Genomic DNA, 24,330 nt, shown 5'->3' with positions numbered 1-24,330 from the left:
GAAAAGCAAACCGAGAGAGGGAATGAGTGACCTCCCTGTTTTGGCAGCGTGAACGGGAATTGTACGAGGAGCAGATGAGAGATCTGAAAAAGAAGAATGAAATGAAAACACCGGAGATGCGAAGTGTCAAGGAAAACACCCAACAACTGGAAGTGGAGAGGGAAGCCAAGCAGGAACAGTTGGAGCATGGGGCTGCTGCTTTGAAGGAATGGCAAGAGACCGCTCAAGTCCTGAGTGTTGCACTGACCAAGAGTGAAATTTCCAAAGGGGCTCTGAAGAAAGACTTGGACATCTTGAAGGAAAGGCTTTGTCTCCAGGTAGGCACTGGCACTGATCTTCAGTCCACTGCAACGTCTCTCAAAGATTCCAATGAAGTTTCCCATGAAGAGGTGGGATTCTAAATCCCTGTCAGTCTAGGCCTGCTTGGGCAAAGCAGCCCGGGCTGCAGCAGGCAGCCTTGTTTGTCTGCCTGGCTCCAGCCAGAGACCATTGGCTGCCAGATTGTTTGCTGGCATGCCTGGAACGACTGAGGCAGCTCTGGAGCTGTTATTCAAATCAGCTCCAGGCCAAAAGCTGGGCATGGGGAATTGCTTCTCCCGTGCCCAGGCAAGGGGAGGCAACATGTGTGGGTTGGATTTGGTGTGGAAAGGAATGGAGCAGGTGAGCAGAGTGATGGACTGAAGTGAGCAGAGTTCTGTAGCGAGGGCTGAAGAGCAGCTGCACTGCTGGAGCTTCGAGGACGCTTCCCGAGATGGAGATTTCTGAGGGACAGCTCTTGTGGTGTTTGAAATAAGGGAATCATCTCCTCTCTGAACACCCAGCAGGCTGTTGGAGCAGAGGGCAAGCGGCTGTCTGAGCACTCCAGGAGGGGTGTGGAATGTGTGCGGGACCAGGTTGCAGCAGCAGCAAAAGACAAGCCAGAGAAGCGTGAGCTCAGGAGAACTTTTGAGGTAAAGTGGGCTTTCACTGCCTCTGCAGAGCCTCAGGCTCCTCTGGATCATGACTCGTGTGCCCAGGCAGTGCTTTGGAGTCCTCTGCTTGTTTCCTTGCCTCTCCCTGTCCCTGCTGTGGGCACACCCCTTTGTTTGTTCTCTCTGTTGTGGCAGCCCATGGCTTTCACAAAGGCACCTTCACTCCGCTGCCTCCCTCCCTGGCCCCGTGTCCCCGGACACACACTGGCCTCTCCTGCACAGCCCCCAGCGAGAGCTCTTTGCCCCCAGTGCTGTCTGGTGCAATTGAGGGTCTGTGAGCAGAGATCTCCTTGCCTTGATGTCCAGAGGTCCTTTTGCCCCATGTTTGCTGACAGGTTTCTGTGACCCTTTCTCCCATCCAACCTGCAGGTGGAACCTGAAGGGAGGAGTGTCCAGAGAATCTTTGGGAAAGTTTACCTCTCGGATACCATTAGAGTGGATGCTCCCCCGTCTGCCCAGCACAGCAGGTCGACTTCTGGACAGGTGAGAACATCATCTTCCTTGGTGGGAGGAACACAGCCCTTGGCAAGGCACATGTCCCTCAGAAAGCAGAGTAGCAGCTGTGAGCTGAGCTTTTTTCCCCAAGCCAGGCAAGCCCTGAGCGCTGCTCCCAGGGCTGGCAGCTCCTCTGCTCCAGAGCAGACAGAGGGCACCGTGCTGGAGCTGCTGTGGCTGCACCCGCTTCAGAGCCAGCAGGAGGTGGGAGCAGCTGGCTCTCTGCTGCCAGCCAGCCCAGCAGCCACAAGCCCGTGGTGTCAGGAAAGAAGAGTTGGAGGAGTTTCACGGCCTCAGCAGTGCTTGAAGGCTCATTCTCCCCGTGGGCTTCGTTGCCCACATTGTGCTCTGCTCCCATGTGGAATGCTCTGAAGTTTGGGAGAAGGAGAGTTTGCTCCCTGTCCCTGGGCTGGCTGTGCAGGAGCTTGCTGTTCAGATCAGCTCCAGGCCAAAAGCCGGGCATGGGGATCTGCTTCTCCCTTGCCCAGGCAAGGGGAGGCAACACGTGGGGGTGAGCAGTGATGGACTGAAGTGAGCAGAGTTCTGTAGCGAGGGCTGAACAGCAGCTGCACTGCTGGTGCTTAGAGTCAAGTGTATTGGCAGTTGTGGAAGATGCAGTATTTTTGGGTGACAACACAGAATTTGGGGCAGGGATGTTTGTTGGGAAGGAGCAATCTGGTGCCAGGCAAGCCAGCAGGGCCTGACACAGCACTTCCAAGGTAACAGTGCCAGAGGCTTTTGGCAGCCCAGGGTATCGGAGCTGCAGAGGGCAGATGCTGTGAAACTTTGAGCCCAGAGCACAGGAGCTCCCTGTCCTCTGGCTGCCTGCGAGGTGGCACTGGCTGGCTCTGCACAGGGCTCCTGAGGAAGGGCTCGAGCTGTACCTTGTCCTGCTTCCAGGTTTCCCAGGAGCAAGAGTCATTGAGCAGGGCTCTGGAGCAGCTGCACCAGGAGCCCTCTGGCCAAGGGCACGCACTGGCCCAGGTGTGCAGAGAGAAGGAGCTGCTGGGCCGGGAGAAGGCTGCCCTTGAGGGCCGACTGGCAGCCATGGAGCGTCACCAACAAGACCTTTCCAAGCAGCTGGCAGAGACCAGGTAAAGGCAGGGAGGAGACCCTTTCCGGATGCTTTTACCTTGCATGGACAGAAAATGGAAGTCTCAAGAAAAAGAAATATGCCACAATGTGAAGGTTATTTTTCTGACATCTAAAGCCAGCAAAGCTGTTGTGAGCCTTGGGCTCCTGTTTGTGCCGCCAAGCACACTCGTGTGGGAAGTCAAAAGCAAGCCACCCGGCCCTGAATTGAGTAGTACTTAAACCATGCAGCTGTTGAGTGAAACCTCAAGTTTCTCTTGGGTTTAGTTCCTTGTTCTGGGCATTGAACATCCCTCTTTCCTTCCTAAGTAGCTTGACACAATCCTGATCTTCAGAACTGAAGCTTCATCTTCAGAACTCCAGGCTCTGACCTTGGGATGTTGGCAGTAGCATGCTGCCATTCAGGGGGAAGCCAGAGGCTCCTGCTGAAAATGCTGAGGGCCTTCTGCTTCCAAGCACACTCTTGAGAAGTGTGAGGCAGGACCTAGAGCTGCTTAGAGAGCAGCAGGGAAACCTCTTTGGAATTGTTGACAGCCCCTGGGGATTCTTGCTGTGTTGATGGGCACCCACCTGTCAAACCTGCCAAGGTCCTTTTGGATGGTCCCTCTCACTCTCCAAAGAAGGACAAGACTTGGGCTACTGCCTGCTTAGCTGGCAACACTAAAAGAAAGGTGGCAAGTCTATTCCTTGACCGTGCAGGAGCTTAAACTGCAGTCTCTGCATTCAGGTAGTTGTTGTTCAGACAACATGGTGTTCTGAATTTTTACAAGTGCTGCCATGACCATGAGATTTTACTGTATCATGCAAAGTAGTTCTGAAGTCTCTTAAATACAGAGTGTCTGGAAAATTATGTACCTTTATGTCCATGATGAAGAGAGTTAACAAGTCAGGAGTGAGCCAGGACGAGAGTCTGTTCTGTCCCCCTGCAGAGCAGCTTGGAAGTGCTGATGAGAGAAGGGCTGTGAGCAGAGGCTAGGCTTTTGCTCCTCGGCCCAGCCTGTGTGGGCACAGCTAGCCAGGGTCATAGGTCAGGAAGAGCAGCTGAAGGTTCGGCTGTTGAGGTCACGTTGGGCTGGGCTGTCTGTGCTGTGCCAGGCCATAAGGAAGGCCTGGGCACTCCCTCAGAGGGCCCTGCTTTGCTACTGAAATGGCACAAATGGGCCTTCTCTGTACAAGTTTCCATGCGACCCGTTTTGCATTCTCAGGCCTGGGCATCTTGAGCCACGTTGTCCTGGAATAACTGCCCGGGAGTGTCAGGAGCGAGCAGCTCATGTCTCTCCGTATTTGCAACCTGTAGGTCAGCGAAGGAGAGCCTGGAATCCAGCCTGTTTGCTGCTCAGCAGCAGATATCCCAGCTGGAGATCACCAGCAACCATCTGGAGGCTCAAGTGCTCACAGTCACACAGGCCAAGGAGGCGCTACAAGGTGAGAACCTCGTGTGCTTTGTTTGTGGTGCCGCCCCACCTAGATAGAGAAGCTGCTGTAAAGCCTCCTCTGTCTGCAGGGCTTCTGAGGAGCGGTGGCGCTGGAGGCAGGGCCCTCCTACGCTGACACTGAAAGGGCCTGAGTCAGTAAAGGCAGTAAAGACTCTGAATCTTGCTGTTGGTCGTGTTTGCAGGAGAAGTGAAGTGCCTCCAACGTGAGCTGGAAGCAGAGAGAGCTCTCAGGAAGCAGGAGCAGGAAGACACAGCACAACAGCTCTTGCAGGTAGAGCAGCAGTGTCACGAAAGCCTCAGGCTTCAGGGAACTGCTCAGCAGGTGGAAATAAACAAGCTCCTGCAAGACCTGGTAGGTGACAATACGCTTCTGAATTGTCCAAACCGGCCCTGGGGGCTGGTTTAGCACCAGCAGAGCCTGAGGGTGTGAAAGGGCAGCAGTCCTCTGCCAGAGGCCTCCCGCTGCTGGGCCGGGCAGGAGAGGCGGCGGCTCGGACTTGGAGGCGCGTGAAGACCCACAGGATGGTGCTGGGCCAGTAAATGCAGCCACGGCTTCCGTGAGGGCGTAAGGCGAGTTCCAGAGCAGCTTGGGCAGTGCCCACCCAAAGCGTGGCGGCCCAGGGCAGGATCTTCCCCGAGTCCCACCTGCCACGGAGCAGATGCCAGCGTGGAGCAGATGCCAACAGTGCTGCTGGCTGCAGGCGTGGGAACTCGGTTCCTGTCTTGCTGTGCTCCCACGGTGGACAGAGGGATTAGCTTTGGGCTGGAAGCAAATGGAACAGGCCCCGGTCCTTCAGTCCTTGTGACTGGGGCATCAGGGTGCCAGAAGGTGACACCTCCTTTTCTGAATGGTTGGACTCAATGCTTGTGCAGGTCTTTCCCAACAGAAATGATTCCATGTTTCTGGGATCCTTGCACCTGCTGAGCCTCCTTTTAAATTCCCTGACAGGACACGGTTTCTGGAGAGCAGAGAGCCAGTGCTGTTGTCTTTTCAGGTTGGGGTTTGTGGGAGGGATGAAGCTTCACGTTTTTCAGCGAGAAGCTTGCCTGGGGACTTCAACTTGAAGATTTTTCCAAACCTCCTCAGGCAATTGACCGGGAAAGGTACCATGCAGACATACAGGAGATGCTGCAGCAATGGGGAAAAGAGAAGGCAGAGAGAGAGCAGGAGTACCAGAAGGTGCTGTTTGAGATGAGGCAGAAAGTTGCCACCCTGCAGGCTCAAAGACAAGAGGAACAAACTAGATTTGAAAATGCCAAGCGAGAGGTAATGATTGTGCAAGGAGAATTGGTGTGATTTTTTGCAAGGCTGGAGCTGTGGGAGATGGCAGGCTATGGGGCTGTGTGGAGCATGCCCTCCATGTCTTCTACATTGAATTTGGGGAGGTGAAAGGTGAACAGGGCTATCTTTGGGCCCAGGAATGAGCCCTCTCACAGGAAGCCCGGCAGAAACATCAGCTTTCCGTTGGGATTTTTGTGCTGCTCTTGTGCTCTGTTTTCCTAAGATTTACCTCGGAGGATCTTCACTGTTCTCTTAAGGGTCCTCTTTTGGTGTGTACTGGTCGGTGTCCATAGCCAAACTGAGTTTGTAGGACTTTTCTTTTGTGGGCACAGGGAGGGCGCAGCGGGAACGCTGACAAGAGACAAATCTTTTTAAAGACTCGCCTGGAGTATTTCTGAACAGCAACCCAGAGATGTCTCCTGGGCTGTGTTCTAAGTCACTTCCTGGGAAGCTGTGTCCCCCCCAGGGCAGACAGTGGCCCAGGGGAGCAGCAGCCGAGTGCTCTGAGAGCGCGTGAGCCCATCGGTCTTTGCCTCTTGCCACACAGAGTTTGCAGGGGAAGTGTCAAGCCCTCTGCTCTTTCCTTCTGTGCAGGTCCTGCTGGAAAAGCAGAAGGAGAAGAATTCTTTATCAGAGACACTGCTCCAAACTCGGGGACAGCTAAGCCAAGCCTGCCAGCAGGTGCAGCAGCTCAGGCAGGAGGTGAAAGAGCAGCAAGAGAAGGGGCAGGTAAGTCTGAGCAGGCAGGGAACAGAGTGCAGGGCAGTGGCAAGGGCACAAAAGGCAGGTGCTGGGAGTCAGGAGGCAAGGGCTGCTTCAGGCCCTGGCAGCACAGAGCCTGGCAAGCTCCAGAGCTCAGGCCCGGGAAGCAAGGCTTACAATGGAAGCAGAGCTGGGTAGAGAAGCCAAAAGAAGTCGCTGAAGGAATGGGATTTTGAGAGAGCAAGTGGGAAAAGCTGAGCCTGAGGGCAGGTCGCAGGAAGTTGCTCTGCATTTTGTTGCCAGACCATCCAGGCAAAGCTGCAAGCTGAGCTGCAGAAAGCTCGGAGGGGAATCCAGGCAGCGCAGAAGAGGCACAAGGAAGAATTACGAGGCATCAAAGAGGAAATGAATCTCCTCCTTGAGCAGAGGGAGGCTCTACAAAAGCAGGTGAGTGAAAGAGCAGTGGCACCGCAGCATCCAGCAGGGGGTCTGTGCCCTTCTTGCTTTTCCATGGCAGAGCAGCAGCTGCTGGGGTGGTCCCTGGGGCTGCCTCGTGCTCTGGGCTCCTTGGCAGCTGCTCTGAAGGACCCTCGGTGCTCTGCTGAATCTCAGCTGCTGCCCTGGACAGCTGGGCTAGTCCTCTGGGCTGTTGGCCAGCAACCATCAGCACGGATTCCTGCTGGCCTCTTCTTGCTGGCCTTGGTGTGGGAGGTGCTTTTTCAGGTGCCCTTGGTGGGCCACGTAGAGATTGAAACAAGTTGTCCGTATGCATTGTGAATCTGGTGCTCTGAGGACAGGGAGAAATGGAAAGTTGGCCTTTGCCTTTTCTCACAGCCTCTGCTGTGGCTGACAGTGACAGGCTGTGGCTGTAGCCTCTGACTGCTTTGTTCTGTTTGACTGGAGGTGGGAGAGTTGACATCTCAGCTGGCAGCCTCCAGAGAGTCCCAGGCAACGATTGTTCAGAGAGCCCGGCAAGATGTGAGGGAGGCCCAGAAGCAGTCAAGGCAGAAGCTGTTGCAGGTTGAGCAGCTCCAGAAGATGCTGGAGGAGGCAGAACATCAGAACAAGGAGCTGCAAGTGCACCTGAAGAACTTGGAGATGGAAAGGAGTCAATGGGAAGAAGTGGCACGCCAAAATTCGGGACTTTGGGCTTCCTTGAACACCCTAGAGAAGGAAAAAGCCAGGTAAATGAAAGCCTGTGGGACTCTGCCTTGTGGGAATGGATTCCCTCTTTGCCATCTTTGCACCTGCCAGGGGCTCTGGCAGCATTTCCTACGTGGCAGAGTTCTGAACTCTCCGTGCAGACGCGTCTGGTTGTCTGGATGTTGTGTTTCATTTTCTTTTCTTTCAAGCCTTCAGTTAGAGTTTTTCTGAAGACAAAGGCTTTTGGAGTAGCTCTTTCCCTCTAGGGGTGTGTTCTGTTGTGAGGTGGGTGTGCTAACACTGCCCAAGCTGCAGTGTAAGGAGCTGGACACATCCAGCAGCTCCGCCTTGGGTCCTGTAACTTGAAGCCTTTGGGATCTGGAGCAGCCTGGCATCCTGATGCCTTTGCTTGGCAGAACCATCTCAAGGCCCTGATTGCTGACCTAGGCCAGATTCCCCTCAAAGGCACCCAAGAACCAAGAATGTCTCTGTTGCATCGTTCCTCAGAAAATGCCCCCAGGTGCCTGGGGGGGCTCAAGCAGGGTCCCTGCCAGCCTCCAGAGTCACAGGCAATACTGACTGTGCAAAGAATGCAAGAGACAAGACCAAGGTTAGCGGGGCCCCTCCAGCTGACCAAGTCCTGCCGGTCTTCAGTGCCACAGGATTCTTCTTTCGAGAAGAAGACAAAGAAAGGGCAGGGCCCTCTTGCTTGCCTGCAGGTTTCTGCATCTTCCATCAGGTTGTGCTCCAAGGCTCTGTTGCCACTTCTGCTATCGGCCTTTGTTTCTCCAGCTGGAAGTAGGATGGGTGCTGGTAAATCTTAGGGAACTTCCCCGAGATCCTCTGGCTGTAGGGTGCTGCTCCTCCTACCTGGACATACAAGATGGGGCAAGGAAATGTCTCTTCCATGTTGACCAAACCTTTCCCCCTTGGAGCCTGGGTAGTCAGAAGAAAACTCTTCCTCTCCCCTAATCTCTTCATGGCAAGACTTTGTTAGGTCTATATTCACATTCCCATCTCAAGAAGAAGGTAGGACATGTAGGCAGGAACTCCCCATTCTTTCATGAATAAAAGCAGAGTGGGCACATGCTGGGCTGTGACTGCAGGGGGAACAAACAAACAGCCACGTTGTTTAGACAAACCTCATCAGACAGAGCAGTTTTCCCCGAGGTGGTGCGAGTCCTAAGAGTTCCTAAAATGTGATACCGTGTAGTAATGAGTTGCATGCTTCCCTTTTAGGCTGCTTCTGTCTCTGGAGGAAAAGAACCTGTGCCTCAGAACACTGGAAGAAAAGAACCAGGCACTGAACAATCAGGTGTCTCAATTTCGTTCTGCTCTTCGCGAGGCCGAGCAGCTCTGTGCAAACCGCACAGGACAAGTGCTGAAGCTCAACGCCCAGGTAATCTGTGCCCTGGCGTCCTCTTCTCCAGGGACACACATCATCACCTTTGGCTTGGAGGCCCCAACTGCTTTCTCCTCCCAGCAGCATCCACTGCTGCCGTGTTCTGCCCCGGGGTGCTGCTGCACCCACAGGCCAAGGCTGGATCTGGTGTCTGCTGCCGATGTTTTCCTCCGTTCTCTCCCGGGTCCCAGCAGGAAATGTGGGAGGAGAAGCAGCAGCAGACTCCTTTGGAGCTTCTCCATCCCTCTGTTAGCAGTGTTGTCCCAGATGGAGTTGGTGCCTGTGCTGGGCACCGAGCAATGTGGGCACACAGACGTGGCTATGGCAGGCTGGGGAGGGCACTTCCAGCGCAGCCAGTTCAGCCGGTGTTCAGAGCTGCAGCCTCAAGGATGCCCATTGGCTCCCTTTCCCTATTTTCAGGACACTTGTTTCCACTGGAATCCTTGGCTCTGTGCCTTCTGTTTTGGGCATGTTTTTTTGCCTGAAATCATTTCTCCTTTGTTGCTTGCTCTACTGCCTGCTCTGCTGCCTCAGGAGCAGCCCTGTCCCTGAGGCTCTGTGCATCCATCTTCCAGATGCAGGCCGAGCTGGAAGCAGTGATCGAGAAGGCGGCTCCCCAGCCTACTCAGGAGAAGCAGGAGCTGGAAACTGAGGGGTCTGAGCTGCGTGTGAGGCTCCAGAGCTCTGAGGAAAGAGCAGAGGCCATGGCCACGCAGTGTAAGACTTTGGAGCTGGAGCTGAGGGAGGTGCAGGCTCAGATAGACCATCTGAAGGCTCGCAACCAGGAGCTGCAGCAGGAGTTGGAGGAAAGTGAGCAAGGTAGAGCTTCTCCTCTCGCACCCACTGCCCCATCCTGTCTTGCCAGCAGGGCTCTCTGATGCCATGCAGAGGAAAAGTGCCCAGAGATGGCAGAGGGGAAGAACAACCAGCAGGAGATTTCTCCATCCAGTGCCAGTGAAAGCTTTTTCTCGAGAAAGATGCCGTGGCTGGCAGTGCCATCTGGCTGTGCTATGGCTGATCCCGTGCACAGGTGGTGCCTTTCAGGTGCTGTGTCTGTGCTGAGGAGCTGTAGCTGGATGCCTCAGCTCGATTCCCCCCAACTCCAGGCCCTGACAGAGCCCCCAGGCTATTGGCCTCTCTGGAGCAGGGCTGCACAGGCATCCCCGCTCCTTTGTCTCTCTTGGACTGCTCACTCTGCACAAGCCCAAGAGGAAAGACACTTTCCTATTCCTCTGAACCTTGCCCCTTGGATTCCTGCTTTTTTCTCCTTCATTTCTGTCAGCTTTGGAAGCCCTTGTGGCCTTAGGGGCTGGCAAACACAGGCAGGCCAAGAAGACAGTGCTGTTGTCCCTGCAGGATGCACATCAGTTTGCCTTTGCTTTGCTGTTCTCATTCTCCTTCTCCTTCCTGCTGCAGCGATGTGGAGGGCAGAACACCAGAAGACCTCTCGAGAAACTGCCCTGGAGAAAGAGGCCATTGCCCTGAAGGAAGAGGGTGTGACTCTTTGTCAGGAGGTGGCATCTCTGCAGAGGAAACTGGAGAGCCTGGAGAAGGAAAGGAAGGATGTGCTGGTGAGAACGGCAGATGCCATGAAGGGCCATTTCCTAGCTATGTTTGGCCCTTGTGTTAATAGTTCTAAGGAGCACCTCTTTCCAGCTGAGCTTTTCAAACTGCATTCTTCTGAATAAGGAGGAAAAGATGTCGTAGTCATGCCAAAGCCAGTTAGTGCTGAGGCTGCTGGTTTTCCTCCATGCTGGAGTTTTGTGCCCTCTAGTTCTCAATGTCCACACTGTCTCTATGGACATTGCATGGTCTGGGCAATTCCTCGTGTCCAAACCCACGTCCAGATTTCAAATACCTGGACCTGGAACGAGAGGTGAGAAGGCCAAGTTTGCTGTTAATAGAAAGGTGTTTGGCCTTGGCCATCAGAGAGCAGCCAGTGGGGAGAAAAGAGAGAAAAGCAAAGTGCTGATGCAGATAAGGACGTGTGCCTGCAAGGGGAGAACTCGTCCTGAGTGGCAGCAGAGAATGACAGACTGATGTGGCCATTGCTGCTCCAAGAGAGGGCAGTGGGGCTCTCGGGGATGGTGCCATGGAAACTCTACACAGGAGAGCTCAAAAACCACTCCTGTCACCCCAGCTGCAGGGAATGAAATGTTGGGGGTGTTTGCTCTTCCCTTTCTCCCTGCTGGAGAGCACATCCTCATGGCACTGCCTAAATCCTGCTTAGCGTGGACTTGGAATCCTGGCTGCAGTTCTGGCAGCTGCTCCCCAAAGGAACACTCAAGTGGAGCTGCAAGAGGTCGGGGAAGGGCAGAAAGGGAGCTGGGATGGGCTGAGTGAGCTGGGAAAGACTCAGCGTCAAGGGCGGTCCCAGCAAAGGTCTGAGGCATCCCGAGAGGCAGAGAGAGAGGGGCAGCCTTTGCCTGCCTGTGGCAGGAGTCCCGATCTGGTATGAAAAGCAAACCGAGAGAGGGAATGAGTGACTTCCCTGTTTTGGCAGCGTGAACGGGAATTGTACGAGGAGCAGATGAGGGATCTGAAAAAGAAGAATGAAATGAAAACACTTGAAATTTCAAGAAAGGAAACAACGCAACAATTGGACGCTGAAAATGAAAGAAAACAGGAGGAGTTGGAGCATGGGGCTGCTGCTTTGAAGGAAGGCAGAGGAAACGCTCAAGTCCTGTGTGCTCCACTGGCCAAGTGTAAAATTGCCAAAGAGGCTCTGAAGAAACACTCAGCCTTTCTGCAGGGAAAGAGTCATCCCCAGGTAGGCACTGGCATTGATCTTCAGTCCACTGCAACGTCTCTCAAAGATTCCAATGAAGTTTCCCATGAAGAGGTGGGATTCTAGATCCCTGTCAGTCTAGGCCTGCTTGGGCAAAGCAGCCCGGGCTGCAGCAGGCAGCCTTGTGTGTCTGCCTGGCTCCAGCCAGAGACCATTGGCTGCCAGATTGTTTGCTGGCACGCCTGGAACGACTGAGGCAGCTCTGGAGCTGTTATTCAAATCAGCTCCAGGCCAAAAGCTGGGCATGGGGAATTGCTTCTCCCGTGCCCAGGCAACGTGTGGGTTGGATTTGGTGTAGAAAGGAATGGAGCAGGTGAGCAGAGTGATGGACTGAAGTGAGCAGAGTTCTGTAGCGAGGGCTGAAGAGCAGCTGCACTGCTGGAGCTTCGAGGATGCTTCCCGAGATGGAGATTTCTGAGGGACAGCTCTTGTGGTGTTTGAAATAAGGGAATCATCTCCTCTCTGAACACCCAGCAGGCTGTTGGAGCAGAAGGCAAGCGGCTGTCTGAGCACTCCAGGAGGGGTGTGGAATGTGTGCGGGACCAGGTTGCAGCAGCAGCAAAAGACAAGCCAGAGAAGCGTGAGCTCAGGAGAACTTTTGAGGTAAAGTGGGCTTTCACTGCCTCTGCAGAGCCTCAGGCTCCTCTGGATCATGACTCGTGTGCCCAGGCAGTGCTTTGGAGTCCTCTGCTTGTTTCCTTGCCTCTCCCTGTCCCTGCTGTGGGCACACCCCTTTGTTTGTTCTCTCTGTTGTGGCAGCCCATGGCTTTCACAAAGGCACCTTCACTCCGCTGCCTCCCTCCCTGGCCCCGTGTCCCCGGACACACACTGGCCTCTCCTGCACAGCCCCCAGCGAGAGCTCTTTGCCCCCAGTGCTGTCTGGTGCAATTGAGGGTCTGTGAGCAGAGATCTCCTTGCCTTGATGTCCAGAGGTCCTTTTGCCCCATGTTTGCTGACAGGTTTCTGTGACCCTTTCTCCCATCCAAGGTGCAGGATGAACATGAAGGGAGGAGAATCAGAACTTTTTGGAGAGTGTTCCCCCCAGACTACTTTACATTGCCTGTCTCCCAGTCTGACCAGAAAAATGCATCAACCTCTGAAAGACAAGAGTCCTCCAGTAGCTCAGGGGAGCTGCAGCCCCCGTGCTGAGGCACAGCCTGTGGAGAAAGGGGTCAGTGGCCAGAATGCGTGCTTTGGGAATCAGAGCTGGGTTCCTAAATCCTGTCGGAACTCTCTCTCCCAGACCTGTGGTGGCTGAGGGTTGTATGAGGGAAGGGTTTGCCAGCCATGAACTGGACTTGTTGATCATCTGAGCTCCGTTCAGGGGCAGTGTGGGAGCCTGTTCCTTTCCCCTTCCCCAAGGGCAGAGTGTTGGTGAGGGCTGGAGTTGGAGGCTGTGTCTGCCCCCACAGCCGGTACCGTGGGGCTGCGGATGCTCCTGCCCACGTGGGCTTGTCTGAGCTGGGCTTTCTGCCTCTTTCAGGCGTCCTTGCTGCAGTCACAGCTGGCCCGAGACCGGCAGGAACCCCTGGAGAGCTGTGCAGGGAGCAGGCAGGAGATGCTCTCGTTGAGTCACAAGGACCTCCTTACTTCCTAGGCTTGTCAGAGAGGAGACAGGGTGCAGCTGCATGCAGTCGTAGCCTCAGATTTTGTCCATAGTTTATGTTTAAAGGATTGCAGGTGTAATTGTAGGATTGTAGGATAATAGGTGTAATTGAACCTTTATACAACTGTGTTCCATAGGATGAAGGATATATTTATAGAAAAATAAAGTGTTTATTACGACTACACAAAAAGACCTTTATCAGAGTTATTGACTACCCAGTACAGAGAACTATAACTTCCGGTAGAGTGCATTATATTTGAAGCAACATGGAAGCAGTTATATTCAAGCCAGCAAAACCAATTAATAATTAAAGATTGATGCTTCTCACCCAAACCAATGACCGTGGGCAAATATTTCTGTCAGCCTCAAGGAGTGACCTTGAGGGGCATCCTCACTCCAGGGACGAATCTGCAGATGGGAGACACGTGACATGAACCACTTTGGTGAGGGCAGGAGAATCCTGCCACATGTGGAGCTTTTGCATTTGTCCTTAGGAAACTGCAACCTGTTTTTTCTCCGAGTCACAGAATCTCAGGCTGGGGGAGGCTGGAGGCACCTCTGGAGGTCACCTTGCCCAGCCCCCTGCTCCATCAGGGCCACCCAGAGCTGGCTGCCCAGGATGTGTCCAGGCGGCTTTTGAATCTCTCCAGGGATGGAGACTCCACCACCTCCCTGGGCACCTGCAGCAGTGCTCGGCCACCCTCCCAGTGGGAGGAATTCTTGATCCTGGAAACACTCAAGAACTGGCTGAGGATGAGAAGGTCAGGGGTTGAGGTCCTAGTTTAGAATAAGGTAACTTAGCAAGGTGAAAAGCAGAATCACAGCCCTGGCTGACAGGAGATCAACTGAGCGGGGAACTTGTGATCAACCTCATCTCAGAAAGGAGGAATGTGGAAGAAAAAATTGTGGAAGAAGAATCAAGTTATCCAGAAGGAGTGAACAGACATTGCTGTGGAAGCAGTAGGGGAGGGGGAGAATAGTCAGGGAGCTCTTGAGCCAGGCATCCACCAGGTCTGAGGACCAGAGGAAGCTACAGGAGCTGTCTGTCATCTTCAAAAAAGCCTGGCCATTGAAGGAGGTTCCTGAGAACAGCAAAGAGTGTTACACCAGTCTTAAAGATGGGCACAGAAGAGGATCTGAAGAACTACAGGCTAATCAGCTCCTTTGGAATCCCTGGGAAGGTGATGGAGCAAATGGTCCTGGACACCCTTTCAAGCAACTGCGAGGGAAGGGCACTGGGAAGAGCCAGCACAGATTTACCACGGGGGAAATCATGGCTGGCCGACCTGATGGACTCTGTGAATAATGGGGGACCAGGGAGGGTTTTGCTGACACTGCAAACCATTCAACAGCCACACAGTCTCCTTACAGCCGGACTGGTGAGGTACGGACCGAGTGAGCGGCCAAGTGAATGGAAAACTGCCCGAGCCAGCGGGCTCAGTACTGCTGGATCAGGTGCAGGAAGTGGCCAGGCTGTGGTGACACCACTCACTGATCCTCCCTGGAGCCGGTATTACTGTTGATTAACGACTAATATTTACATGCAGAGGATGTCTCCTCTAAGCAGATGTGTGTCATGAAACTTTACACCGGGTGTTTATTCCGTCAGGATCATACACATTCATTACAAGGTGCTTCCGGGCTAATACATAAACATTACTTTCCTAGAACTAATTTACCCACCTCTGCCCCTTACTGGAAGTCCTTTTATGGTCTTAGAGGGTTGTCTAAAGGGGTCTCTGGTGGTCGTATTCGCTGAGAGCCCCCAAAATTGGAAGTGACCTTGCCTTGAACTTCTCTTAGGGCATGCACTGGTGTTTCTTGTTACATAACTTTGTCACAAAACCCACTTAGGTTCCTTATTATCTGTTTGTCCACTGCTTTCAGCTCTGTTTAGCATCCTGTGTGTCTACTTTTACATTCTTTTATCTAATTTGCTAGTTAGTCTTTAAGCTCTATTTTGCAACCGAAAATTTCTATTCTCCATGTTGTCTGTCACAGTGAGTGGCAGCGATGCATCTTCTGGAGAAGATGCATCTGGAGCCAGCCCCCATTTCTATGGTCCCTGAGGCTGACGGATGTGTCACGCACTGATGTCACGTCCAGCCTCAGCTCAGCTTGCATCCCTTGCCCAGACAGGGGAGACCCACAGGCAGGAGAGACAGAAGCCGTGTGCTCAGGCTACCCTGCCTTGAAGGCACATAAGCCTCCGCTTTCTACAGCTGCTCAAGGGTCAGGGCACCTGGCAGTGAGCCTTCAGCACCGAGTGATGGCATCCCACTTTTGCAGTCTTGGCCCAACTGGATGACCTGGTCTCCTCAGGAGCTGCCCTTTGGCCTTGTCAGGGACCACCCAATGGACATGATGCCGTGGCAGCTTGGCACCCCCTGGATTCGCCATCCCTAGCGTGATGTTTCTCCTCAGCATAGAATCCCCGACTGGTCTGGGATGGAGGGACCTCAAAGCTCATCCTATGCCACCCCTGGCCGTGGGCAGGGACATCTGCCTCCAGACCAGGTTGCTCCAAGGCCCCTCCAACCTGGCCTTGGACACTTCCAGGCATGGGGCAGCCACAGCTTCTCTGGGCACCCTGTGCCAGGGCCTCCCCACCCTCCCAAGGAAGAACTTCTTCTAACCCTGCCCTCTGGAATGGAAAGCCATTCCCCTTGTCCTGGCATTCCAGGCCCACTCCCCGCTCTCCTGGAGCCCCTTTAGGCACTGGAAATGGCTCTAAGGTCTCCCCGGAGCCTTCTCTTCTCCAGGCTGAACACCCGCAGCTCTCCCAGCCCGGCTCGGAGCAGAGGGGCTCCAGCCCTTGGAGCATCTCTGCAGCCTCTCTGAACTCACTCCAGCAGCTCCACATCCTTCTGATGCTGGACCCCAGGGCTGGAGGCAGCTCTGCAGGTGGGATCTCACCCAAGCAGGGCAGAGGGGCAGAATCCCCCTGTCCCCTGCTGCCCACGCTGTGAGGTCAGTCCAGGACATTGGGGGTTTCTGGGTGACAGTGCAAGGGGCTGGGGCACGTTGAGCTTTTTATGCACCAACACCCCCAAGTCCTTCTCCACAGGGCGACTCTCGATCCATTCTCCGCCCAGCCCGAGCCTGTGCTTGGGATTGCCCTGATCGCTCTGCCCCGCCCCTTTCTTCACCCGCCGGCCAATCAGCGCGCGGCTGCCCGCGGCAACAGAAGAAGCGCGGCAGCAGGGGCGGCTAACGCCAATCAGCGTGGCTCGGGAAGGGCTGAACCAATGGGAGCGCAGCGCGCCTCACGGCGACGACCAATCAGAGTGCGGTGGCCGTGAGGGACGGGCTGGGGCGGGGGGGGAATGGCGGCAAGAGAGGGAGAGGGGAGGAACATTGGGCGGCCTGGGGGGGGCCCGCCCGCCGTTTCGGAGGCTCCCAAGCGCTTCAGCTGCCGTCGCACGGTCCCCCCTCCGCACCGATTTGCTTGAGAAGGGAGGGGCGGCTCCTGCCGAAACCGCGCTGGGGGAAAACTCCCCACAGGGGTTGGCTGTGCGAGGGGAGGGCGTGGGTGTGCACCAGCCGTCCCCGCCTCAGCAAAACGTCCCCTCAGGGGTTGGCTGGGCGGAGTCACGACAGGACGGGACGCTTCAGAAGGACCCAGAAAAGACCCCAAACCCCTTCGGAATGTCAGGAAAACTAACCCAAAACCACCGGAGGTTTATGTCCAAAAAGGAGACAGAGAAATCCTGTTACTTTATTCACATAAAGGGAGCGATCATGGTCATTTCCTGTGGGGTCTCTCAAGTTGTTGGAGGATCCAGCCTTCTTTTTATCCTAATTTCCCGGCCACATTTCCCTCTGTCTTTCCCCGTTGGCTGAGGTACTTGAGAGGTACAGACTTCCCGAATTGCCTAGTAACATACCCCCTTCCAATGTGTACTCTCCCCTTCCCTCTCCCCCCCGCCCCCCTGTTTTCTTTTGCCTTGTGTTTCTGTTCTTTTTCTCTAAGTCCAGGGATTTAAGGCAGTCTTGAGTGAGTAACACTCCCTGTCAATTAGTGGAATTCCTATGGAATTTTTGGTTCCTCTTATTGAAGAAGGGGCAGTCAATAACTAACTCATGTAAGCACAAGTTAACTATTGGGAGACAGCAATGTTAGTTCAGACGGAAGATGTTCATTACAAAGCCTGAGAAGCCGAATTCACCCTAATCTTGTCAAGATAGAGGGGACAAGGATCATCTCAGAGATTGCTGAATCATCCCTCAAAGGACTACGCATGCCCAGGGAGAAAGGTGAAAAAGTTCACTGCGAGGATGACTACTGGCCTCCATCAGAAAGACCCCCGAGGAAGAGGAGAGGCCTTCCTCAGCGCGACCACCAGGACACACAGCGCATGCGTGGCCCATATGCTAATGACTTCCGAGAAATAATTTGTGTAACCACACCTGTCCCAAGGAATGTGATGAATATTCATAATTTAACCCTTAATACTGTGTTGTAGAGAGCACCAGGTGTGTGTGTTTGGAGGAGCGATCCCCACACACCCGGTGCGCCGAATAAAGCAAATACCCGCTTCTCTGACTCTGTCTCTGAAGTGTCTCCTGGCCCGGTTGCGGCACGATTCATTATTGCTTCTTTTACCTCTCAGTATGTGGCTTTATCTACAGCAGGCCCACAGTTTGTAAAGACAACTTCTCATTCTTGTCAGGAATTTAAACAAAACGGACGAAAATGGGAGTAAATTTGAATAAATATGAGTAATTTAGGATGATATTTATGTTGTATTTCAAAAGTGGAGGGTTAAAAGATCATTTGGGCATTAAAACACCTCAAAAAGACACAAAATGCCTCAACCACATTGGAAAGTTTTAATAAATGTAACTAAAATAGATCTAAATTGACTGAATTTGAATAAATTCAGGACATGGCATTATTTCTGGAATGTGGAGGATGAAAAGGCAATTTTGGTCCTAAAATGCCTCCAAAAAGCCCTGAAAAAGCACCCAGAAGCCTTAAGAGTCCCGAAGGAGAGCTCAGCTGCTCTCCAAAGGCCACAGGTTTCTGGGGGTTCTTATGGATTTGGGGGTGTCCCGGGGATCTCACCACAGGCCACCATGAGTCCCCAGTGCCGGTGGCTCTGGGGAAGGCGCATTCCCGGGGTTCCCGAACCCCCCCACACCCGAACCCTGCAGGGGGGGTCCAGTGGTGCCGATCCACATGGAACAGGTCGGTGCAGTTCACCCGGACACTGAACCTGCACAGGCGAGAGAGCGTGGCAGGGGTGGGGCAGGTGAGGGGCAGAGCAGGGCAGGGGCCAGGCAGGGGTGAGACAGGGTGGGAAGGATGAGGGGAAGGGTGCGGCAGGAATGAGCAAGGGGTGGGGCAGGGGTGGGGCAGGTGAGGGGCAGCCCAATAAGTGCCCCCAGAGACCCCGAGAGCTGTCGCAGGATCCCGTAACTCACCTCATGTCCCCCTGCTGAGGACCACCCAGAGACCTCCGGGACTCTGTACCCCCCATATCTTCCTCCCCAGCGCCCTCAGGACCTCCTCCCAAGAGCCTCCCAGGACCCCCCCAGGATGCCCCGTACCTGTCAGTGGAAGGCTGCTGCCCCCCCTATCTCCCCACCAAAGACCCCCAGGACTCTGTACCCCCCATATCTTCCTCCCAGACCCCTCCAGAGCCCCCTTAAGACACCCCAGAACTTGGCAGATACCCCCCCAACCTGTCAGTGTAGGGCCCATACCCCCCAAGCCATCCCAGGGCCCCACAAAACTCCCCCCAGACCTCCCCCGGACCCTCTACCCGACCATATCTCCCTCCTAGACTCCCCAGGACTCTGTATCCCACATACTCCTCCCATATCTCCCCCTAGATCCCCTCCCAGCCCTTCCCAGTACCCTCCCCAGGCACCCCCCTATATGTGGCAGTAGAGGGCTGGTGCCCCCCCGTAGACGAGGAGGGTTTGGGAGGAGGGTGGAAGACCATGGAGTAGCTGGTGGGGGGGGAGGGGGGGGCTTCCCCCCCACCCCTAAACCCCAACCACTCCCACAGATTCCCTCCCCCCTCCAGCGGGAACTGGAGCAGCTCAGGAGAAAACTTCCTCGGGTGTGCAGCCTGGGGACAGGACCCCCAAATCAGGGGGAAACCCCATGTTATAAACAACCCAGATCCAATATGGAAATGAGTTATTAAAAATTTTATTGAGAACTATAAAATTCAGCAAAGCAAAAGGGATTGTGCTGGGAGCATGGCCAGGGGCCAGAGGCTCAATCACAAAATGGTGGTGCTACCTTTTATACCCCTGTGGCTGCATCAGCCTTATGCACACTGATGTACAGTTTTGCATAGTCTCACCCCACGTCACTCTTTTAGGAGCCGGCGCAGTTCTGTTGCTGTGCTCGTCGGGGTCCTCGTTGGATGGAATCCCACTCCTTTTGTGAAAAACGAGGTTCACTCTGCTGTTAGGATTTAAAAGTTTAATAAAGGACAATAGGGGACAAAGACAATAAAGCAAAAGTCACGGCGCTGGGTGCTTTGGCACTCAGCCAAGAGCGCACCTGCTATTGCGGAGACACCCTTTACACACCTGTCCTATTGCATCAGCCTAATGCATATTCATAATCAATCATGCATATTCAAACTTCCCCCCCAAACTAGTTTACATGTTCCAGGAACTGTTTAGCATGGCTCCTCCTTGGATCTGCCTTTTTAGAGCACGCGCATTTCCTGGCTGTGGTTTCAGTCAGTTTTTATTATCACCTCCAGGGTGGGCTTTGGTCGATGGTTTCTGCAGACGGCAGTTGCCAATAGCTGGCATGTCAGTAGCAGGGGTCTTCATCATCCGTTCATTGGATGTTATCCAACCAAGCAGACGGTTCAATTATCGCAAGCATAACTGTATCAGCTATTTCACTGTTATGTCTAAGTTTAGTTAATGGCAGAAATAAAGGCATTAGTTATTGTTGCAAAACTGTATCTTTATAACAACGATACTTTAACATTAAATACTTTAACATTGTTATTTAAATACTTTAACATTATACATATAGCATCCATTTTAACATTTGCGGAAAGCCAATATTATAGTATGTATTTATCACACATTTATGGCTGTGTCTTCGAAGTTTGGCTCGCAACAGCGTGTCCCACTTACAGAACTGACATTACAGCACACAAACTCATGCAGCCCTTATAAAAAAACAACTTTACAACCAGACTATTTTAACAACATTAAACATTTTAACATATACCATTGTCTTAATATTTCCCAAGGAAAATATCATAATATTTAATATTATAACTCATAATGTAATTCATAACCCATAAACATATGGCAAAAGCCAACTCTCAATAAGTTGTTTGTAACACCCCACAAGAGTAGATGGGACCCCCAGATCCCCCAGACCTCCCAAGATGGGAGATCCCCAAGACCTGCCCACCCCCTCAGATGCAAGGAGAACATGTCCTGTGGGGGACCCCAAAATCAGGGGGCTTTAAAATTGGGGGACACCCCAAAATCATGCTGTAAGACCCCAATATCAGGGTGACGCCCCTGCCAAAGAAGCTGGGACCCCCGAGCTCCCCCACATGGGAGGAGAATGTAACTGGGGGAGCATGAAATCAGAGGAAACCCCAAAATCAGGGGAACCCCCCGAACGCTAGATGGGACCCCAGAACACCAAGACTCCCACAGAGCCTCCCCCCCTCCACCCCCCCCCCCCCCCCCGGGTGGAAGGAGAACACGTCCTTGGATGTGTGGCCTGGGGGTGTCACCAAAACTGTGGGAAAAACAAAGCCCTCACACAACATTTTTAATGTTAGAGAGTCAAGGCATTACTTTATTCTGGCCAGGATATTGTTCTGGCCAGGATGTACCCCAGAAATCATCTCATCCACACATAGCCCAGGTGTGCAGAGAGAATCATTCCATGACACATGGCTTCTACTAGATTTTCCAGATCTTTTATACAGTCAAAAGTCATAGAAACAAATTGGGTCAGTGTTCATTGGTCCCAAGTGAGTGTAGTTCTTAGCAATTGCTCTCCTATGGAATCCAGATTTCTTCTCTTCTGATGTTAATTAGATCTTCATTCCTTGATTTTCTTATCAGTCTTTTCTGGAGGAGATGTCTCCAACTCTGCCAGAGGCAGAGTCTGGGGTAGATGTTCATAGATGGCCGCTGATGTTCTGTTGATGTTCCGTCGATGGCCTTCATCTCTTTGGGGCTACTCCCAGTCTGTTGAAATGCTAAGCCCATCTCAGGCCTCACCTAGAGAAACAATGCCCTGGAAAGAAGCTTCAGTTCCCTTCCCCGGGGCAAAGGTGAAGAAACCTGGCTAAAGTTATATAAAAAAAGTGGTTTTAAACTGGTTGGTTTTCCAACAGGGGGGGTCCCTTGGGCGTTTCTAGGGGCTAACAGGGGGGTTTGGGGTGGCTCTGGAGACATTCTGGGAGTCTGTGGGAGGTGAGATGGGAGTTTGGGGGGCTCTAATTAGCTTTTAATCCACCCTAGGCAAAGATATTAATATTCATAATCCTATAAAGTCTTTGTTCTTCTTCCCAAAGTTCAGGACTTCAGCATGACTTTGGCTGAGCAGCAGTCCGTGCCAATTAGTAAAGCTTACTAAAATAGATCATTTGATTTAGCTAATTGTAATGCTCATGGATCGTGTGTTTTACAGGGGGCACATACTAAGGGGGGACACGGATAGGTGGATCGGGAAGTCCCAAGTACCTTCCAAGTACCGCAGCCAACAGGGAAAGGGAAGGAGGAGAAAATGCGGCCAGGAAATGAGGAGAAAAGAAGGCTACTTGCTCCAACTAATTGGGAGAGACCCCGTTGGACACACACCTGACAGACTCTCTCCCTTTCTCCAAATCAAGACAATTTTACAGGACTCCTCTGTCTCCTTTGTGGACACGAACTTCTAGTGAGGTGAATTTTACCCACTGCGGGGTGGGGGGCACAGGAGCTCCTCTGCCTGGGGAGGGGGGAGTATAAAGCAGTATAAACCAGTCCAGACTGGGGCAGGTGGGGAAAATTCAGAGTCACAAGGGGCCAGTGGCAGCGAGGCAGGGAGGGGCGGGAGTGATCGGCCGGGGAGGGGGAGAGGGGGAAGTTCCAGCCTCAGCCGGACCCCCCTCATTGACTGACAAGTGGGGAGCGGCTCCCGCCCAACCGGCGGGCGGGGAAAAGCGCCCTCAGTCATTGGCTGGGCGGGACAGGGGGCGGGGCGAGAGCTGTTCCCGCCTCAGCCCAACTCCCCTCAGTCATTGGCTGGGCGGGACAGGGGGCGGGGCGAGAGCTGTTCCCGCCTCAGCCCAACTCCCCTCAGTCATTGGCTGGGCGGGACAGGGGGCGGGGCGAGAGCTGTTCCCGCCTCAGCCCAACTCCCCTCAGTCATTGGCTGGGCGGGACAGGGGGCGGGGCGAGAGCTGTTCCCGCCTCAGCCCAACTCCCCTCAGTCATTGGCTGGGTGGGTACCGGAAATGACCCAACAAAGCCTCAAAACCTTTTCAAAACTTAACAAAACTGACAAAAATGGAATAAATTTGTATAAGTATAAAAAATTTAAGGCTATATTTGTTACATTTAAAGAATGGAGGGTTGAAAAGGCAGACTGTGCACAAAAACGTGGCAAAACCAAGAAAACCCCCAAAACCCCTTTAAGAATCCCTCGGGATTAAGTGAGATTAAGTGGAAGCATAATAAATATGAATAAAGAAGTTAAAGCTATACTTAACATATAATTAAAAAATGGGGCGGTGTGAAAGGGGCTTCGGGTGCTAAAATGCTTCAAGAAGGCATCAAAAAACCCCAAGTGTTATAAACGAGGTGGGAAACCTTTTGGCAGGCTAACTTGTTTATTAATTAGCAACTGAGAACGAGGATCCAAGATAAGCTCAGACCCTACACTACAAGCCAGAAAAATGAACAATGTGACACATCGAGTACTCCTTTGGACCACAAGTTTCCACCAGAGAACCTGGTACAGAGCACTTGGTCAGTTTTTATTGTCTCTGTCACCTCCAGGACTGGTGCGCTTTCAATCTCACTGATTGGCCACTTTCCGGTGTTCTGATTGCCTTTTAACATGGTGCATCCTTGACCAATCATTTCTAATTGGATCCATTCCATTGGTCAGCTCCTTTTCCAGTCAGGGTCTTGGGTACTGATATCGTCTCATGGGGTAATGGTTCTAAAAGGATCCTTCTATAAAGTCCATCAGGTTCCTGTTGTACCTGCCTCTAATGGTTATACCCATGCATTGCTTCCTGTACACACGCGCACTTAACTCATTAGCTTATAACTATTTAAATTCATAGTACATTAATTAGGCATAATTTATTTAACAATTCATCAACTAATTATCGATATATAGGTAACCAGCCCGGGAAAGCCAACCTGCTATAACACAAGCACCAAATTCCCCTCCTGCCGGGGCTGGCTGTCCAGCAGCTCAAGTAGGAGAGTCCTCCAGGAGCTCAGGGGAGCTGAGGCCCTCGTGCTGAGGCACAGCCCGTGGAGAAAGGGGTCAGTGGCCCGAATGCGTGCTTTGGGAATCAGAGCTGGGTTCCTAAATCCTGTCGGAACTCTCTCTCCCCGACCTGTGGTGGCTGAGGGTTGTATGAGGGAAGGGTTTGCCAGCCATGAACTGGACTTGTTGATCATCTGAGCTCCTTTCAGGGGCAGTGTGGGAGCCTGTTCCTTTCCCCTTCCCCAAGGGCAGAGTGTTGGTGAGGGCTGGAGTTGGAGGCTGTGTCTGCCCCCACAGCCGGTACCGTAGGGCTGCGGATGCTCCTGCCCACGTGGGCTTGTCTGAGCTGGGCTTTCTGCCTCTTTCAGGTGTCCTTGCTGCAGTCACAGGTGGCCTGAGACCAACAGCACTGGCAGAACTACACTGAGAGCTGTGCAAGGACCAGCCAGGAGCTCAGACCTTCACTGGGAGCTGTCCTGCTCCTTTGCAGCTGTGCTCAAGGAGCCCAAAGCTGCTGTTCTGGAAGCAGAGACTCAAAGCTGCATCGGTCTCTGAAGCTGAACTTGGCAGTGACATCCCTGGGCCGTCAGTCTCTGGAGAGAGTCTGGAGAGGCCCTGGAGAAGGCAGGTGCCGCTCTTCTCTTCCCCAGATGATTTGTACCCTGCCAGAAACCAATTCCTGTCAACTGGGGCACAAAAATTCTCCCTAGGACACAGATGAATGTTCTCAAAGATGAAGGAGTAAAATATCTACCAAAGCTTTTCCAAGCATTTGGTTCTGGAAGGTCTGTTCCTAGCGAGGTGTTCCGGTTTGGCCAAATTTAGAAATATATCCTCTGAGAGAAGGCACAACCACCCCTCCCCCACCAGGTTTGGGAAAAAATAAATTTTCCTTGAAGGAAAGTGAAGGAGATAAAACTATTTATTGAACAAACACACGGGAAAAGGAAAATAATGCTAAACAATAAA

At 53.0% G+C, this 24,330-nt stretch overlaps 1 protein-coding gene across 1 annotated transcript in view; it reads left to right on the top strand.

Annotated features, from left to right (window-relative positions):
• LOC138120838 (centrosome-associated protein CEP250-like) overlaps positions 1-12,460 on the top strand; it is a 93,324-nt gene extending 80,864 nt beyond the window's left edge. The window contains exons 25-33 of the mRNA XM_069033856.1: positions 48-389; positions 2,367-2,560; positions 3,856-3,946; positions 6,297-6,425; positions 6,882-7,162; positions 8,361-8,520; positions 9,099-9,342; positions 9,940-10,094; positions 12,305-12,460. Coding sequence (XP_068889957.1) covers positions 48-389; positions 2,367-2,560; positions 3,856-3,946; positions 6,297-6,425; positions 6,882-7,162; positions 8,361-8,520; positions 9,099-9,342; positions 9,940-10,094; positions 12,305-12,460 — 1,752 coding nt within the window. The remainder of the gene's footprint in view (positions 1-47; positions 390-2,366; positions 2,561-3,855; positions 3,947-6,296; positions 6,426-6,881; positions 7,163-8,360; positions 8,521-9,098; positions 9,343-9,939; positions 10,095-12,304) is intronic.
• Positions 12,461-24,330: the final 11,870 nt, after the last annotated feature.

The sequence above is a fragment of the Aphelocoma coerulescens genome, chromosome 20 (assembly GCF_041296385.1).
Source record: "Aphelocoma coerulescens isolate FSJ_1873_10779 chromosome 20, UR_Acoe_1.0, whole genome shotgun sequence".
In the NCBI taxonomy this organism is placed as follows: domain Eukaryota; kingdom Metazoa; phylum Chordata; class Aves; order Passeriformes; family Corvidae; genus Aphelocoma; species Aphelocoma coerulescens.
Note: the sequence above shows the minus strand (reverse complement) of the source record. Positions and strands in the feature narration are given on the sequence as shown.